General features: G+C 38.6%; 3 protein-coding genes across 4 annotated transcripts in view; 2 read left to right on the plus strand and 1 right to left on the minus strand.

Moving 5' to 3' along the window:
• LOC137999179 (uncharacterized) overlaps positions 1-1,071 on the plus strand; it is a 2,045-nt gene extending 974 nt beyond the window's left edge. The window contains exon 1 of the mRNA XM_068845023.1: positions 1-1,071. This exon is cut by the window's left edge and continues 974 nt beyond it. Coding sequence (XP_068701124.1) covers positions 1-52 — 52 coding nt within the window. The 3' untranslated portion in view covers positions 53-1,071.
• A 5,848-nt stretch (positions 1,072-6,919) lies between these two features.
• Positions 6,920-12,937, minus strand: LOC138000624 (deoxycytidylate deaminase-like). The gene is made up of 3 exons (XM_068847171.1): positions 12,350-12,937; positions 8,385-8,598; positions 6,920-7,728 (listed from the first exon to the last, which is right to left on the minus strand). The coding sequence occupies exons 1-3, from the start codon at positions 12,684-12,686 to the stop codon at positions 7,635-7,637; spliced, it is 645 nt and encodes a 214-aa protein (XP_068703272.1). The 5' UTR covers positions 12,687-12,937; the 3' UTR covers positions 6,920-7,634.
• Positions 12,938-13,073: 136 nt separating this feature from the next.
• The window catches only part of LOC138000623 (uncharacterized), a 33,126-nt gene continuing 26,199 nt past the window's right edge, over positions 13,074-20,000 (plus strand). For both annotated transcript variants that reach the window (XM_068847169.1, XM_068847170.1), the window contains exon 1: positions 13,074-13,350. In XM_068847169.1, the coding sequence (XP_068703270.1) occupies positions 13,222-13,350 (129 nt within the window). In that variant the 5' untranslated portion in view covers positions 13,074-13,221. The remainder of the gene's footprint in view (positions 13,351-20,000) is intronic.

Raw genomic sequence — 20,000 nt, forward strand, 5'->3', positions numbered from 1 at the left:
TTCTACGGTTGTGATCATTGCAGCAATAATTGTGGCGATTTGTTGTTATTGACTAGAATAAAATACGCCTCGGTGATTTAGAAATCGTGTCAATGCATGCCAATGAACTTGTTCCTCATTTTATAAGGTATGACGAGTTGAATAGTGTAATTTCATGTGTCTCTATTCACTATGAATTGGGAAAAAGTGCAGATCGCGGAAGCTGGAGAAATGACTGTTTTTATTGAAACCCCACGATAAAAACGATGAGATTTACATTAACATTTGTTAAATATCGACTGTCCTCGCCGATTGCCGTTTCCGGCTGTTATCTGCGTATTTGCACCTTCTGATTCAAGTTAGCTGGATGGTGGATTATGTCACAAGTCAAGGGGTGCAGGGATGGGGCAGTGGTGAGAGTACTCTCCTCCCACCAATGTGTGGGCGTTATATGTGGGTTGAATTTGTTGGTTCTCTACTCTGCACCGAGAGGTTTTTTCCTCTGCATACTCTGGTTTTCCCCTCTCCTCAAAAACTATCTTTCGATTTGCGTTTATTTCAGTTTACAGTGTCCCCAATAGGCGATTTCCGAGTTCACGTCTACCTCCTCTTCAAAACGAGTCTAAGTGCGAAGTTTTTGTGATGGTAATTAGTTCCAATTTACTTATGAATGAAAACTAATTTTCATAAGAAAAACTTCGCACTTAGACTCGCTGTGAAGAGGAGGCAGACATGAACTCAGAAATGGCCTATCAGCGCTCCAGCTAGAACGACTAGACACTATCAATCTACCAACTCATTTTACAACCTCAAAAGTGGTTTGAGGATTTCAAAATGTTTTCGCAACATGCAGGTCATGTGATGGTATTTGCTGCCTGTCAGTTCTCATTTTGGTAATATAGCTATCGTTTAGGGCCTGCTTTAGTACCTTTCCGCAGTTCTTAAGGCAGTGGGCAAGGTTAGTCACTTACGTTTCCAGTTTTTCTTAATAATCTTTTCGTGTCATGACCTGGGTCTGTTTAAACTTTAGAGTGGACTCTGCGGACCAGAATGTACAATGTATTGAATAAAATTTAATACTCTACCTTGTAACTTGATGCCTTGTTACGTACAGCTATTGTAGCTACAATCTTGGAACAGAAATGCCCCCTTCCCCCTAAAGGATGAAAGCCAAAACACACCATTTTCCCATCACTGATTTTGGGGGGAGGGGTGGTGTCAATTTTCCATTTATTTTGTCCAAGATTGTGTAGAGGCTATTGATGTCACGAAATCAAGGGTTTGGTCAATTAAGAGGTCGTATGCTTTGCCAGTAGTGCACTTGAATGGTTTTACATGACATCAAAACGTTTAAGGCACGATTCACGAGACGTCCGATACGATTAACGTCTGTTTTGAGACGCTTTTCAACAGTAAGCAAGTGTTTATCTGTTCAGTCACCTTGCTGGCCAGATGACAAAATCATGAAAAATGGACAAAATTTGTCGCTAATAGCCCGCATATCTTGCCAATCAACTTTTGTGACCATAAATCATGCTCTATTTTTCAGCATGAAAAATCAAAAGATAGATCAGGTAAATATTGCCAACAAATTTAGCGGAGCGCAAATACAGTTCTTAAAAATTCAACAGATTTACACCTTCGGTATGGTTAGCGCCAAGAGAAATTAAGTGCAGAATGCAGGTGGGTTGGATGCCCTTGATAGTCTGTGGTAGGAGGTTCGAATCTTCTTTGTAGCCGTTTTTTATTTTTTGCAATTTCTGTTCTCATTTTACAGCTTCTAAAAATAATTACTGTTAACTTTCAGGTATTCGAGGTGTAAAATATTTATTCATCCAGCATCTTTTCTGAAATTAATCACTTAATAAATAAATAAATGAATGAACAATTAAGTAACAAACTAACAATGTCCAAGAAATTCTTACGAGTATGTTTCACATCCTCGGGATTCAATATTTCCTATGTTGTTGTAATATTACAATACAATAGTAACAATTCTCTAATTAAAGGACAAATACAGTAATTCAAATAATATCACCGTGTTCAGTTCTTAAGGACGTTCGCGCCCATTGCTACTGCGCATCTTTTCGCACATGTCACGCACACGTCATTCATCGTAGACCACGCAGGTAAACACGATGCTAAAGGCGCAAAAATTTTCCACAAGAATGGAACATTTAAGTATGTGGCATCATGGGATAGCTGTGGACCCAGGTCTTCTCGGAAATGTCACGCAATGGCGTGACAGTGCGAATAGACAAACGCTTTGAGAACTTCGCAGCGATTTTACTCTCTTGAATGCTCGGTGACCCTCATTTTTCTTTCCGTAGATCACTTCCTTTCTTGATTTTGTCCATTTTAACAAAAAACAAAAAAAATCTGTACGTGAGAAGTTACAAATATTTGGCCTTTTATGCTCTCGTGCGACTGAAGTTTTCTTCCTTAGACTACTATGTATCGTTTTTCAAGGTCTATTTCACCTCAGAAAAAGACATCAGCTGCAAAGGTTAATTTAGTTATATTAGTTATGCTGAACTGAGTACGTTTAGCTGATCTAAATTTCACTCATGTAGCTTTTTTATTGCTGACAGTTGTAAGCTAAGATCGTCTTAAAGTAACGCAATCTTCTAAAAATGCACCTCATGATCTCGAAAACGAGCACGGTGACCCCCCATTTTTTTTGCCATTTTGGCAAACGTAGATCATTACCTTTCTGCGTGGCAAGTTTAAAAAAAATCTGTACGTGGGAACGTTTTGGGCGCGAACGTCCTTAACCGCGAACGATTGTCCGTCCGGAAGAATGCTGAGATCAGCTTAGCAAAAAGTCAGTAGCTCCGCACTTTGGATGGCTCTAATTTCGGGGGGTGGAAGTTGAATCATTGGACCTTGGTTATTCACTATTCTTTGAGTGTTTTGTTCATGAAAGCTTTCAGAAAGCACAAGGATCAAAATTTTTCCAGTTTTCCTTGTGCTTGCGCCGCTTACGCTCGTTCACTTGCGTCGTCGGAAAACGAAACGCAGCATAAGCACAAGGACATTTAGGAAAATAACACAAACAGCGGTGATAAACTTTATCACGCTGTTTGTGTTATTTTCCTAATGAAGCTACGATGGCCTAAGAACAAGAGTTTATACGAAACAAGGACATTTGTTGTGTCTGGCCAACGAAAGCACTGTTCTAGATTCCCTGCGTCTGAACATTTGAACAAAATGGCGGTTGCTGTGGTTGATTTTGATGCTTATGTCAACGTCCGTTTTCACTAGCATAAGCTGCTTATGCTTGTGCTTGGGTCGCTGATGAAAAACCATGCTTAAAGTAACACCATCTTATCGCTATGTTCTGTCAAAATAATCAAGCATTTTCGAGCACAAATATCCAACCGTTAAGCTCTTTAAAATTTCCCGCACAATCATTATGCACCAGTCCATTGACACCCCCACACCCCAGGTCCCGGGGAAGGGTAGGGGATTATAGGGGCATTGAAGCGCTTTTGAACAACAATCTGTTCCCTGGGAGTGGTGCATTTGACTGATTTTGACTTTGGGTCCCGTCCCCACGTGGGGCAAGAGTAGCACTGGCATTCGAGTTTCCAAAGATGGCGGAAAGCGTGAGAAAGGTAAAGCTTGGTTTTCACCAGCGACGCTTATTTCAGCGCTTATTTCACCGTGAAAACGGGGTTAATGCATAAGAAAAAGCACAAGCATAAGCATCAAACTTTTTCCTTTCCCATGTGCTTGCGCTTATGCTAGTGTTCACTATGAAACGCAGCATAAGCACATTTGCTACGATTGGCCAATCAAAGCACTCGTCCCAGATTCTCCGCGTCTGAGCATCTGAACAAAATGGCGGATGCCGTGGTTGTGCTTTAATATTTCGACGTTGGTTTTCACTAGCATAACCTACTTATGCTTGTGCTTGTGCTTGCGGTGCTAGTGAAAACCACGCTTAAGAGCCCCCCCGGGGGGGGGGGGGAATGTGGGGAATTACCCCTATACAGGTATGTGCCGCCCGATAGGGTATGGCTTTTGAGGTGCTCAGGGTATCCCCTTTTTGGTATTTTTGGTATTGTGATCTTGAGATATTCCTTAGACAGGATCACTTAATTGCAGTATCCACCCCAACTCCCAAAACGAAAAAGATACGCTTTTTAAAACTGTTCTACACGCTTGAATACATGTTTTCAAGTTTAACAAAGCGATTTTAAAGGGGCCTTAATACCTTGCATTGGCCTTAACCCTTTGACGTCCAAACCGTCTAACGCCAGATAATTTTATTTGTCAATGGGGAACCCCTGGGAGTCAATGGGTTAAAGAGGGTATCGAATCTCGATTTTCTAACCTTAAATCACCAGGGTTTGAGCAGATTAAAATGTAACAGAAATGCCCCCTTCCCCCTAAATCAAGGATTAAGCCGCGTGAAGGCCAAAACGCGTCATTTTCTCATCACTGATTTTGGGGGGAGGGGTGGTGTTAATTTTCCATTCAATTTGTCCAAGATTGTAGCTATGACTGTCGCTATGGCCAGTTTTTGAGACTAAAACTAGTTCCCAGTCCCCCTCCAGGAGCTTGGTCACTGTATTTTGTATTTTCCCTTGATTTGCATTTATTTGTTAGGTATAATTACATTTTCAACAATTGCAGTGACTAACACTCCAGAAGAGACAACCTGTTGCTTTAATTTCACAGATTTCAAATTCTTTTTTTTTTCTTGCGAAAACTGTAGTAAGCCACTTAAGGTGATTCCTCAGAAAAAAAGTTGCTGAACGATTTCCTTGAAACTTTACCTGAATGTTCCCTTCTAATCCCTGTTTTGAGAACTACATTTGTACAATAAAAAAGATAAGTCACCATGCTTGCTTAAGAGATATCATGGGCCAATCTTACCCCATTGATGCCTGTACCAATACTAATCACGCGCGTTATCGGCTCAGGGTACATTTTGCGTTGGCTAAACGAAAGGTTTAAAAGTAACACTTAAAAAAACACCTCATAGGTAGAAAGTCGCCAGCATATGGAACACTGTCTAATCACTCAACTTAAAGCGACGTCGACTCAAAACGTTTCTCGAGTCGTTGTTTTCAAGATCATAATTTACATATCTGGGTAAGGGGCTTTGTGTACGTTTTTAGCTACATCTTTTTTTCCTTCCGATATTTTTTTTAAAATTTTTTTGATTTGAAGGGGATAATTCGTACACCAAGATTATGCAATGAAAAATATAGGTCACCGTGCTCATTTAGAGCAAAACGCCATCGTACCTGTCTATTTCGATTATCGTAGATCGAAACAACAAAATTCGCCATGTTCTCGGAATGCGCGAGCTTATTCGAAAAGAGCTATGGGTCATCCACAACTTCTCCAACGTGTTTTGAGAACTGTTCCAGAGTGTATGATCGACTTACGCCATATTTACAACTTCGCAAATTGGGCCATTTTATAAATATTGACACACCATATGCGTAGTACAGGATGCGCAGTGCAATATTGAGGAATCACATTAGAGGTGCTGTAACACTGTGCAATTTTTCCTGCAACTTGTCTCGCAACAGCATTTCTACAACATTCTCACATTACGAAACAAGTTGTTTTACAGATGTCTTACAATGAGCAACGTTTAATGCAACTTTTCTCGCTTCGAGGTTAAAGTCTCTGCTTAAGAGCCAGAAGGCTCATCAGGCCGGCGCTTTTCTCCGGTTTCAGTAGCATGAAGCGACTAGGAGTATTTATACTCCACCCTGGATGGGATGCTAGTCCATCGCAAGGTTACCCCCAGCATTACGCCAGTACCCATTTATGCACCTGGGTGGAGAGAGGCACCGTGAGAGTAAAGTGTCTTGCCCAAGAACACAACACAATGTCCCCAGCCAGGCCCCGAACCCGGACCACTCGATCCGGAGTCGAGCGCACTAACCATGAGGCCACCGCGCCTCCCACATGAGGTTAAAGGAACATTTTCATTGGCTCGTGCCGCAAACTGTTGCTACACAAGTTGCAGGACAGATGTTACACTGAGCAATGCTTAAAAAATATATGTTACAACCGATGCGGGAAGTAGAACTAAATTTTACTTTTCTGCAACTGGTCTCCTAACGTTTTTGGCCATTGCAAGTTATGTTACACTGGGCAATGATTCGTGCAACTTGTCTCACAATGGCATTGCGACTTCACGTGCTGAAAGCCGTTATTAGTGAGCTTTTTTAATGGAAATCAAAAGAATCGAATAGGTCAGTTTTGCTTAAAGTGATGTTGCAAGGTAAAAAAGGAGATTTCTTTAGCTAGAAAAATTGATTTTTCCCAAGTTTGTTTCAAGTTATTTATTAAAACACCAGAATGAGCTCAAATTAACCCGGAAAATCTAAGGCCTTCTTGCCACGGAAACAACAGTAAACACTCTGAGGTTCGGACGTGTGATTGGACAGAAACAACATTCCAGACATATTTCAGGTGTTCACGGTTTTCCCGGTCGCAAGGTAGAATATATATAAATTTTTTTCAATAGATTATAGTCTGCAGATTACTGGTCTGCAGAGTGCAGTACAGTCTGCACTTTAGACTTGCCGTGATTATGATATCCTTTTAGAGGTTCTTCGATGTGTAAAAAGATTTGTGCAGATTCCATCGTTTTCCATTGGCGTCGAGTTCGAATCTACCAATGCACTGTGTGATGCTGATTGGTAGGTTGTGCCACGCATCAACCCATAACCACACATGCCGAAATCAATAATAATATTACTACTGATTTTCGGCATCTGCGGTTTTGGGTCAATTCTCGACTTGGCGTTGGTAGGCGAGCGGAATAAAAGCGGGAGGACCTTGCTTTCTGACGGCTTTGCCGCTCGTGCGGATTAGCGGCTCGGCCGCCAAAACTTTATTCCGCGCTAAGAACTGTGACCGCCAGCTACGCAGGGCAGAGACTCAGCCCGGGGGGGGAGGGGGGTACTGCCATATATGGGCTATATAGGTATGTGCCGCTGTGAAGGGTATGGTTTTCAAGCAGTTTACTCTAGCATAGGGTATATAAATCAGAGCGTTTGGGTCTAGAATAGGGTATCATTTTTCACGAAACTGACCAGTTGGTTGAAGATTTTATCTAGACTAAGGAAACCAGGAATTGCTACTCAAAAATATAAAAAAATGAAATCAGCAAGTTTAAATTTTCACGACTCAGCCTCAACAGCGTTGATAGACGACTATCATAAAACGCTACTGGATATTATTAACTGTCAAAAATTGGGATTCAGACGGAGATCGGTGGTATTAATACTGGTTAAAATTAAACAATTTATTATATTGATAATGTGTACGTACGTGCTTGGCATTGCTGGACAAGTATAAATAAATCCTTTTTTAAGAAAGAAGTGATTGTGGTATAAGGTTTTGTTTTGGCTTTGTTTTAGACTGTGCTAGTGACCTCAGTTTCTGGAAAACAGCTACTCTAGGATAGGAGTGATTTGGGGAGTTTACTCTGTCTTACGCCAGACTATTCTACTTGTCAAGAGAGGCCCGTAAAGAAAAGAAAAGGCTTAATCTACTTCAAAACGGCTTCCCTAGGACAGAATTAAAAAAGATCAAATAGTACTAACTAAAGATAAGGTAAAATTATATAAAACAATGTCAAAAATATACGCAATAAAAATAATAATTATTATAAATTCTCAAGGTGAGGAAACAGACCAGCTTTCACTTGACAGAGGACCATCAATACTGGTAAAATCAATGCATATCTTGGTTGTCTTTGGTTTGAATTGTCTGTGAAAAGTAAAAACGCGAAAAATTTAAGCTGTAATTAATGATGAGCACAAAGACAATAACAAGAAAATGTACACAGTGGAACAAATGGGGAATAATCACATTGAAGAGGTAAAACAATAAAATAATGTTTGGGAAAATGAATTGTCACATTATTCTGATTATTAAAGACAAGGATGTTACTACCAGCAGCAGCACTAACAGTCACACGAGAGAAGTGATTCTCGAACTTAGCTGGACAATTTAAGCAAGCATAAGCAAGCATAGGTTTTAAGTTTTGATTTAAATGAAGAAAGAGTAGTACACGATCACAAGTCTACAGGTAATTTGTTCCAAAGTACTGGAGCAGCAACAGCTGGGGATCTGGCTCCGTATATTGTAAGTTTACAATTGACATGGCCTGATAGAGGGCCAGATGATGACCGTAAGGTCCTTGTGGGCATGTGGCGAGAAATCAATTCCGTAATAATAATATTATTGTCGCTTTCGGAAATTCAAGGGGCATGAGAAATTGAGTGCCTTGAGTATTTGAGTTGGAAGCAACTTGAAAATAAGACACATTAGAATAATGCCAATGGACATTGTGCAAAACAGGATGAGATCCATATGAAGAACATACCTGATCCCACCAACTGAAGGAGTTCAGATATATTTACCTGTAATTAACTCTGGCTAAATCAAGCAGCTTTCTAGATGCCTTGCACTGAGGCTGGTTATGATACTTGTCTGAATAGTATATCACTTCCTTGATGCCAGCCTGGATAATAAGCTTGGTACATTCATTGCAGGGAAACAAGGCAACATAAATGAAACAGCCCTTGAGGTCTGCTGAGTTCTTGTTAAGAATGGCATTCATTTCTGCATGGCAAACTAGGAGAAGAAAGTCTCAAATAGCAAACCATTGTTGCCAGGAATACAATAAAACAAAAGTAGCTCTTAAAGGGATAATTTCTTTGATGATGACGATTTATCACAAATGAATCAGACCAGATCAAATCAAATCAAACACATGAATTATTCAGCCAAATCAAATCAAATCAAATCAAATCAAATCAAATCAAATGTAATAATTTTTGGATTTTGATAAGAAAATAAAACATGAGTGCCAAGATAAAAAATAATAAAAAAAATAATAAAAAATTCCTAGAGCAGAGTAGAGAGCCAACAATCTCAAGTCCCGGGGCAGGGCTGCTCATTGGGGAGAGCACTTGCCTTCCACTAAAGTGGCCCAGGTTCAATCTCCAGACTTGACATCACATGTGGGTTGAGTTTGCTTGGTTCTCTACTCTGCTCCAAGAGGTTTTACTCCAGGTACTCCACTGAGTTTTCGTCTCTCCTCAAAAGCCAAGTTATGATTTTGATGTGAGTTAAATTGATTTTTTGATCTCTTACAGTGTCCCCAGTGGACCTTTTTACCGATACGGCAGCCATTTTGATATTAATTGTTTTGAAAGAAATTATGAGATGCTCATAAATTTATTGTGAATTTAACCAACTCGTACCCTCAAGTTGATATATGTGGTATTGTAAAGTGAAAGATACAGATTCCAGTCTGTTACTCCCAAATCCGTTTACTTAATAATAATAATAATAATTATAATAATAATAATAATAATAATAATAAATTATAACAATAATAAAGATTTTTTATCAGCATTTCCACGAGGTGGCTCTTCATCCGTTAATATCTAACTAAAGTAATTACAATTAAAACTATGCTATGTTAAAAACGCTAATATTTACAGTGAAAAAAAGACAATTATAATCTGGACTTTTTTGTCTCCTTAAAAATAAAATTGGGTCCATACAGTTTCTTAAGGAAAGGGGAATGTTATTGAATAAATTAGCAGCTTCATCTTGAAACGTATTCGTGATCATTGATCTTTGAAGCTGTATACCCTTGCTGGAGAGTAAGTTTCGATTATTTGCGCAAGTCTCTAGTCTTAAATGATTTGGCCAGTCTGAGCTGTATAAACTCTTGTGTGTACTTTAAGAATATGCCATTTGCGTTGTTCAGTCACCGGTAACCAATTCAATTTCAGGATATCAAGCGTTGTTGCATATTTACCACTGACAAAGCTTGCGGCTGCCTTTTGTACTCTTTGAAGACATGATGTTAAATATTCCGGGAACCAGTGATGAAGAATGTCATTAGAGCAGTTTTCAATTGAGTGTCGTAAAACCAAAACCAAAGTAATTACCTTGGCCAATCAAATCCTGTAAACCAATCAAACCTCTAAGTAATTACACGTAGCTGACACAAAGTGCGAGAAAATGTGCATACACAAGCCATGATTGGTTGAAAAAAGGGCGCGAAAACTTTGAACCAATCACTGAGTGAAGTAATCATAAACCAAAGTAATTCACTTATTACTTTCGACACTCAATTGAAAACCACTCTATAATATAATTTCGATAGGACAAGGTTTTTCCTAATAAGGAAAGGCAACTTTTTTTTTTACGTCATGCAATTCACCTCAAAGGGAAAGGTAGTTCCGGTGAATGCTAAGTAGTGTTATCCATGGTAGCAAATACAGAACTAAGAACACTTTTTGAGGATACTTAACTAAAATGCATCAAGTTGAGAAATGCTCTTTGTACAGTGTATGTCACAGGGGTAATCCACTGATGCCCTTACATTCTTGGTTGTTTGCTTCTGTGTTTGGATTCAGAACAGCTTTGGTTAAGAGTTTAGTTAATTTGGGTCTGGACAAGTGAACAGCTCTTAGCACTGATTTTCAATGGTAGATGGGTTAAAAGTACCGGTAAGTGTCAGAAGACTGACCAAGTAATTGGGCATGAAACCTCCTAGGAAGTTAGGAAAACAAATTGTTTCAAAAACTGTAAATCTCACATGTTATTTGAATGGGATGCCAGAGGAACCTGACAGGAAGGCACACAAGGGAGGTGCAAGGCTAGCCAATGGCAACTGGGGAGACAGGGTTTCATGGTAAGCATTCAATGATGTCTTATTCACTTGGCTCATTCAGCAATCTTGTGATGAAATAGGACAGGGCCCATTTTCCAACGAAGACCACCGAGTTCTGTGATACTTTTTATCCTTGACCAAGATGTTATGTATTACTGACATCACATATGAGCCCTCGAAAAACAAACCTTCATTGTATTCCTCTTACGTGTATGTATTGACCACCCACAAGGTTTGGTTATCATTAGTGGAGTTGCCTGAGATAATTACCCAGCCACTAATTTGCATTTGAATGTACTGTAGATGCCTCGTTCATGACAGACAATACTGCTTGATGGTGACAATGACGCTTTAATGCCCCAGTCATTTGAAACCCCTGGACCCCTCCTCCGTAGCGCATGAGCTGGGACATTCACTTCATACTCACTCTATTTTGGTCCCCCGGTAAACAGGGACTACACAAGGAGTCACTGTCCCCTCATCCTGTTCTGGTGGAATAAGTGGGAGTCACTCCATGGTCAGCGACTTTCATTTTCGCACCACACAGTAAATTTGCATAGATTATCATCCCTTTGCTTCATCTCAGAAGAACAGGATGCTTTGCATTGCAAAGTTTCAGTATCGCCATGGACCAAGATAGGCTTAGTCGAGAAACGTTGGCATATTTTCTGATTTGAAGTTGAAACTGGAATAAAATCAATGTATTCGCTTCATGGCTGCCAACAATATATTTTGTCAACCCTTAGTATGCAAGATTACCATGTTTGTGTGGAACATTAGGAGGCCAGGGGGATTTCACCAGGTTTACCTATCCTAAAGAGTGAATGTCCTGCTCATGCCCAAGAAAGGAGGGGAGGGGGGGGGGTGGGGGTGGTCTGGGGGTTTCAAATAACTGGTGCATAAGTGGATAATGGTTCCCCTATTCAATATTCACTACTTGTACAAATCCCATAATACACCTCCTTTACCCCCCCCCCCCCCATTTCTTGGGACCCCTTCTTGTTACGTAGTAAAAAACTTTGAAGCCGATACATTGATTTTTATTCCAATTTCAACATCAAATCAGAAAATATCCCAATGTTTCTCGACTAAGCCTGTCCTTGTTCATGGCGACACTGAAACTTTGGAATACATTTGAAATACATTTGATTACAAAAATCAGCAATATTAAACGGCATTTTGAAGTCATCTTGACTTCATTTTCAAGTGATAAATGTAATGGTCATTTAAAGTTTAAATTAAGTGGTTGTTTTATAACGCCAGCCAACGAATTAGTGTGCGCGCCATTAAATGTTGTAAACAAATAATTTCGCATGAATTGAGTCTGATTGTGTGTTCAACTTTAGCTTACTCAGTTGAACACACAATCAGACTCAATTTGTGCAAAAGTATTTGTTTAGAACATTTAATCGCGTCCACACTAATCCATTGGCTGACGTTATAAGCAACCAGTTAATTGACTGGGTAAACTTTCAGAGACCATTACATTTATCACTTGAAAATGAAGTCAAGATGACTTCGAAACGTTGTGTAATATCGCTGATTTTTGTAAATTTATCAGACATCTTCATGTCCCAGAAGAAATTGCAAACCATGATTATGCAAAGTTTTTGGCGGGTGAAAGAGGTGCATTATGGGATTGTGCAAGTGGTCTGCTGGTTGCTTGTCAGAGGTCAATGTTTGGATATTTACCGTAAGGATATTTTGTGTCCAACTCATTTTCACTCACTCTTGACCAAGGGAGCTCATCATCACTGCAGCCATTCGGCATTCCATTGTATCCAATTCCGACAATCTTTCTGTCCCCATTCACCACACAGGCTCCAACCTGTGAGTTGGGGTCTTTACTTCTCTGGGCTGACAGGAACGCGACTGACATGAAATACTCGTCCCAGCTTAGGTAGTTCGTTCGTTTTCCAGTTTTACGGGGAGTGCGTTGTATCATGTCCTCCACTCTGGGGGATTTTTTCGGCGTTGAATCATCGCCATCGCTTTCAACGACTTTCAGTGCAGTTTTGCGCTTTGGCATTTCGATTTAAGCTTATGTTCCTGTCTCTTCGCGTCGGATTGTTCTCTTGCAAATTCCAGTGAGACGATTTGTAAACGGTGAATATAGAATAGTACTCGTTTTAGCTCGTTATTCACCCTCAGAGATCAGTCAATTAGACATTCAGCAACTCGAAAATCAACTCGATGTAAATTTTTCCCGCGAAATTGTAAAAAAAGTAACAACATACAAAACACATTTTCATTGGTTTAACAAAGTTTGATTCTTTTATCCACCAATCAAATATCGCTATCTATGTTTTTCAGTGGAACCCTTTTCACGTAAACGCCGCTTTTGAGGACAGCGGTGTCTATCGGCCTCGCTTTCACGAGAGGTGTGTTACGCTACAACGAAAAAGGCTGCTATGCAAAATTTGCATGACATTTGCATTGGCATATTTTTCCCGGTTTGGCAACTTCAGTCGGTAGAGGGATAGCAAAAATATCCTTTGCTTCTTCTTGTTTCAAAAGCCATGGAATCGCATCCAAAGATTTTTACGGGCAATCGATAACACACAATGCCAAGATTGAGTTCTCAGCAGAAAGGCTCCGAAGAGATCTTTGACGTGACACTTTCTGGTGGTTCGCCATGGGGTTTTATGTTGGACGGTGGCAGCGACTTCAGGAAAAAACTCATCGTTTCGAAGGTGAGTTAATCAAAGCAACGTTCCACCCTAAAATAAGATTAATTCCTTCAAGTAGTGACTTTCGAATGTAGGAAATAAGTTTAATCACTGTTCGCGTTTCGCCTCTGGCGTCTTTGTTTCTAATTGTATGTTTTGTCGACAGAATTGTGGGTATTTCGATTAGGTGTATTTGAAAGTTGTTAATATATAAGCGGCGAGGTTTGTAGAGTTCGGTTTTGGTATAAATAGCCTTTCCGTTCTTTGTTTATTTCTGATTGAAGATAAACATTTGTGATTTTTGGCGTATAATGTTACTTTCCTGGTTCAAATTCCCCTTGAAATCGACCCGTGTTTCTTCGTCCGACAAGATCCGTTCGATCATTTTGTGGTTTGTGTTGATTGACGCGTTGGTTACGATTTTGAGATTCTTCTCACCTCATTACGTTCTCCAGTGTGTAGTCTAAAAAGGACTTGCATCTTATCATAACCTGTCGAAATTTTGAGGAATGAGTGTTCAAAGAGAATTTTCGAGAATATTGAATTAAGTGGACTCAATATAAGCTTAGACTGAACCAGTAGCTGACTCGCTTTCCGGACACCCGTAATGTTATGATTGACATTCGAAGCTTCAGAGATTCCGAAGTACGAATTTTTGATGGCCTTTGACAGAATACTAGTGCAGAGTTTAGAGGATTGCGAGCGTCAAAAGTTCTAAAAACATCTCTCATAGTAAAGAAGAAAGTGCTCTTTCTCTTCAGCGTTTTTGAGGAAAGACCAATAAAAGGACCTTTGAGGTTTGTACCTGACAGTGCGTTGTATCCTACATGGTTTTTGTACTACACGTTGCTATTTCACTGTCGGAAAATATCTACGAACTCGGTGCGTAATTAAAGCGGAGGTCAAAACCTGTAATTTCAAGACGATGTAATGCATTTTAAAAGTATAATATAATGACACGGTTGAATGATTTTAGAATATTTTGTTAGCATTCATGTATCTTGGCGAACAAACCCTCTTCGATGTTGTCTGGTAAACATGTTCCTTGTTATGAAGTTGAAATATTCAAGGAATCTTGTTTTATTCCTATTCATCTCCGGTTTCTTTCATGTTGATATATTCTCGGTTATAAATAATTTCCTCTGTGGGAGAAACTTGTGAATGTCAGCGCAAACTTCCTGTGTTAATTCGATTTTCGTTTATCCGGCAATATAATGTATCTACGTTAAGTATGATTAGGACAACCAGGGTTGCTGTTTGAAAAATGGTTGTTAATGAAATCATGGCAATATGTAATAATGTTAATACAGTAATATTATAATCATCTCTTGTTTCTTTATGTTTAATTTAAAGAAAATTCCCGGTTAAGCTGCCTCAAGGGAAACATTGTTTGGGCTGCATACTGCACTTTAAACCAATGATTGCTTTAAGCAATTCTCTGCTATATTTTTCATAAAGTGTGGAAATGGGATCAATATAAAGAAGAAACTGTAAGAATTTTAATGTTTACTTTTTATATTAGAAAAAAATGACTTGTCCCGTTTTCATACAAGAATGTTTGGACTATATTTCTGAGGAAAAAAGCAAATTTATTTTGACAAATATGTTGACATTGCACTCTTGTCCTGTCATTTCATGGTTTCTTGTTGGTGGGGTATATATGATTACTGTCGTTGGCTCAAAAAACATTTAAATGAATGTTTTCATATGTTGTGGAATTTTTGAGGAGAACTGGGAACTTTTTGATAGTTATTTAAGTGCCTATGAAGTGAAGTTTGGTTTTGCAATTTTCTAAAATTTAGTGTTTGAAATGCACAATTCCTTAGTTTGAGTTGTCTAGGATAAAAATTTGGCGAGTTTAAGAGCGCTGAAACTTAGGCTGTCTTACTACAAAAAATGGAATTCAAAATGCGCAGTCAAAACACCACATGACAACAGCTTGTGGTGTAATTTTGGGTGCAAAACAGCAAGCCAACATGGTACATAGTGGGAAAGAGAAAAGTAGAGAATGGTGATATTGCATTGTTGGTACTCCTAACGATCAGAGCTGCACAAATCAGTATAAAAAAAAGAATGAGGATGCATCAGTTTCCATCCAATCCAGTTGCCAGGGCAAATGTTTGAAGTTTTTTTGCAGACACAATTCTACCTCTCAGTGCGCTGCACTCTGTGCGGCACACTTTCAAGATTCTTGCAACAAGCACGATTGTTTGGTCATCGCTACAACAAGTTGCAAAATTGTTGAGACACTTTCATTAAAAAACACCTTCTCTAGCTTCCAATGCCCGCCGTATCTATAATTTAAACCTTTCCCACTTTCTATCCTCTCTCCTCCTTTCAATGTTGACTGCTTAAGTTCCCAACATTTTTTTGTCGTGCTAGCAACACTGATAAGGGGGGGAGGGGGGCTGCAGTGTGAGAGATAATAGGGAAATTAATAACGCCCTAAGAAGGTGAAGTGTCTCCACTATTTTTGCAACTTGTTGTCTGATTGATTGCAATAATTTTGCCAGTCTGGATTTGAATTCTATAGAGAAACGTTTCAACGTAGAAAAGCAGGAACTAAAGAAACAATCATTAAAATATCGTATAAGCTCTGAAACATTTCAGAAGTTTGCACGCAAAGTGCAAAGCACATTGTACCAAACACAAAAGGATATTAATCATTGACATACGATAGCATCGATTTTCGAGTGTTTGGACTTACACCGTATCAACGCTAACAGAAGACTCCGTACCAAATACTAAGGCGAGCAAAGTATTTTGCACTGCAGATCTGATGCTCCGAAAGTTACACATGGCTCGTATTATGTAACACAATACCATTTATTGTGTTTCTTGGTGACGTCAACCGGGATGGTGGCGTTACAGTTGAAAATCGTATCTTCGAGGAAACAGCACAATTCAACTAGTACTTTCTTTTGTAATCAATCCAATACATTACCAGGTGATTCGTAATAAAGCTCACACAGTTTGAAATCCTGTACATATCGTCTATTCCAGTTACCAACGGTCTACCAACCAAGCATGGTCTACCATCTCAACAGCAAGAAATATGATATCATATTATTTTCTCCGTGAAAAGTTGTGGTAGACCGTGTAGACCGTTTCATATAAATGTCATAATGTGTAGCCGGTACACTGAATTTGTTCACTTTTGTTTCTCATTGTAAGACAAATCTTGCAAAGGATTTAGCACAATCGGGTGCTTTCTTTTGATCGTTGTGCTCAGTTGGTCATTCCAAAGAACATGGAATTAGTCTGTACCCGACACGTCACTTAGAAGACTTAATTGCTACTAAGCGTTACCAATCCCTTCTCTGGAAGCAGACTAGCCCGAAAGCAGTAAGTAATGTTACAAATGGACCTCTATGAAAATCTTTGTATAACAATGTTTGCTAAGAATTGATTTTTCGGAAAGTGGATGTTCCCTTTAAATGGCATGCGATCGCAGTTAAAGGAGAGGTTATGTCTGTTTCTCACTTGTAAGCAACAGCTAATTTCGTACATGTTGCGCATGCTTTAGATGGCATGTGTCGACCGAAATATAGGTGTTTAAGGCAAATTATTTCGAAATCGGTTTCAGGATATTTCTAGCGTACTTTAAAAAGCGAAAGGATGGAAATCACACCTTTTCGTGTACCAAATTATGCGTATTTTCGACTTGACTCACAGAAAGCACTGAAATTCTATCAAATTACGTCATACCGAAACCCCTGTCCATTTTCCATTCACAGCAGATCAGAGAATGAAACCTTTTTTTTTGGAAACACCATATTAAACGCAAATGATAGACGCCTTCCCGTTCCAATAAACAAAGTGACCGTACAGCAATACAGTGACAACCAAATCAGACAACAAGTTGCAAAATTGTTGAGACACTTTCATTAAAAAACACCTTTTCTAGCTTCCAATGCCCGCCGTATCTAGAATTTAAACCTTCCCCACTTCCTCTCCCCCCTCCCCCTTTCATTGTTGACTGCTTAAGTTCCCAACATTTTTTTGTCTTGCTAGCAACACTGATAAGGGCGGGGGGAGGGGGGCTGCAGTGTGAGAGATAATAGGGAAATTAATAACGCCCCAAGAAGGTGAAGTGTCTCCACTATTTTTGCAACTTGTTGTAGCATCAAAATTTACTCTATTGATTGACAACATTCATTTCTAAATCACTAGACATGTTTTTCTCCTGCAAAAATTGGTAAATCGTCCTTGTCGTGACAAGAAATTTGCGAGGAGTGTGAAAAAACCTCTGCACCCAACATTACATGTACGTGACAAACTCAACCCAGTCCCTCAGACAATTTTTAGGGAAATTAGCTCAACTTTCAGTGCTCATAAAATTGTCAGTTTTTGTCCTAGACAACTCAAACTTTGGAATTTTAAAAGCATTTGAAATATTATATTTTAGAAAAGTGCAAAAACAAATTTCAATTGATCATAAGCACTTTAAATATGAAGATGCCAAGTCTCTGTTGGAGGACAAAGTTTGTTATGATAGATAGTAATGCTTGTAAATAACTCCTAGAAAATATTCGCTTTCTTTGATTCAAATTCCTTGAAGTGGTTTTTCATTTAGGTCATATTCACTTGCTAGTGCATTTCTTAAAAGCTCAAATAATAGCAATGTACAAAGATCTGATTGTGAAGTAAATCTTCAAAAGACCGATAAAAATTGTCATCGTACAGTACTTATGTTTTGTATAGGTAATGACCAAATTGCTTAACTCAATGTTGTACCCAATTCAAACACTTTGAGAATAAAACGTTTTGTTCCAGGTATTTCCATATTAATGGCATATAATGCAAATACAGTACACAAAGAATCTTAAGCCTGGGAGATTCAAATTGGGTACAAGTTCATTGAGTTAGCAAATTTGGTCTATCTGGACTAAGTGAGCATGAGTAAAATTTTTGTCAAAGAGAAAACAGGGTCAGGCACTTTGCAGCATTTGAAAAAGTTATGAATGCTTATTTCCAAATTACTTGAAAAAAATCATGTGATTTCTTATCAATAATAGACATGAAGAAATATCTAGATTGCCTGTATTAAGCAGAAGCAATGAATGCATACCATGCAATAATTGTGCCATCGAGGGCTAGCATTTGATTGGCTATCTGTGGCTTTCTTTGGTCACTGACCAATTGGTAACTTACATGTATGTCTTTGCACTGGTTTACTGTACCTCTTTTCTGCACTGTTACCTGAAAAGTGCATTTCTCTTAGCCAATTGGAATGGAGAATGTTTTTCATGTACATATAAATTAAATATTAGAATTGTTCTCAAGATATTGTTTTGAGCAATGACTCAGTGCATAGTGGGTGACATCTACAACATACCTGTACAAATTCAACCATTAATCTTTTTTGGACTCGTATCTTCAGTTCGGTCTAATAGAACCCCTGCCACAAAAGAATCAAGTGAAACAAGACACGAAGATTTCTATATTTCTTTTATTAGAAGATGAAAGGCCAACAAACTGGTTTATAAAAAGCTCATATCTATGAAGGCTAATAGCCCTGAAAAAAGCGAAATAAATTCAGACGCTAACTGTGAATCTGACAATTGCTATAAACCTGACTGAAAAAACGCCTATAAACTAGCTTTTTGGTGCACGGAGACTACCAAATAGGCCAACTTTCATTATAGGTTTTTACATAGAATATTACTAACAAATTATTGTTTTTTGATAAAAGATTGGCCGTAAAAATAATTCAAACTGTACATGTACCTTTTCCAGAGATTTCCCTGAAGAACTTTGTCTTCTTTTCTGGCATTGTAAAAAATCTCTTTTTTTCGGATGATTTAATACAGTAACTGTGGTTGAAAGAGAAAGCCATCATCCCAGATATTTACCAAAAGAGTATGACTGTCTTATTAGGATTGAAGCCAGAAAGCTCTTCGTGTAATAATGTTTTAATCAACTTCTGTTTCCTAATCGCCAAGTTCTTCATTTGGTGGTGTAAAATGAGGGAAACCCCTCCAAACATTAACAGTTTTGTTCCCCTACTGTCTTCTCAATATAAGATTGAATCATACACTTACACCAAGGAGAATAAGAAATGGGATCCTTTGACAGAACTTTTGAAGTAAAGTAAGACAGAAAAGTTAGTCTCGCAGTATTCCTTTTTCCCCTTCACACTGAGCGACAATCAAACAAAATAATAGACATACAATGTACAGTGTATGTGCAAATAAATGTACTTGTAACAGTTCCGCCTTACCGTAATATAAGATATCATTGCACTTTTCAGACATGTTGTATTTAGCTACCATATACCTGTAATTTACTGCACTCTCTATTTCTGTTCACTAGTTTGTTTTATTTTGTAACTGTATACCTTTTTTTTTTTCTTTAAAATAAAAATAAAAATAAAAAAATAAAATAGTGGGTGACATCCTGAAAACAGGGCATCTAATATTTATCAAGGAAAGTAAAAGAGAATGCAGGGAATCATTGATAGTATATGTACATTTCATGGCAGGAAAAATCTTTTGCACTGCAGATCATGTCAGTTTTTTGTAGAGTGCATTGAGTGCAGAAGAGTCAGCTACATTTTTCCTTAAATTGAAAAATTGTGGATCCATGCATTCCCATCATGTTGACAATGCATAACAACACCAAGTTGTCTAACTTGATCATCAATTATTTTGCTTTTGAAATGTGGTGTTTAG

The sequence above is a fragment of the Montipora foliosa genome, chromosome 4, assembly GCF_036669935.1.
Source record: "Montipora foliosa isolate CH-2021 chromosome 4, ASM3666993v2, whole genome shotgun sequence".
Classification (NCBI taxonomy): domain Eukaryota; kingdom Metazoa; phylum Cnidaria; class Anthozoa; order Scleractinia; family Acroporidae; genus Montipora; species Montipora foliosa.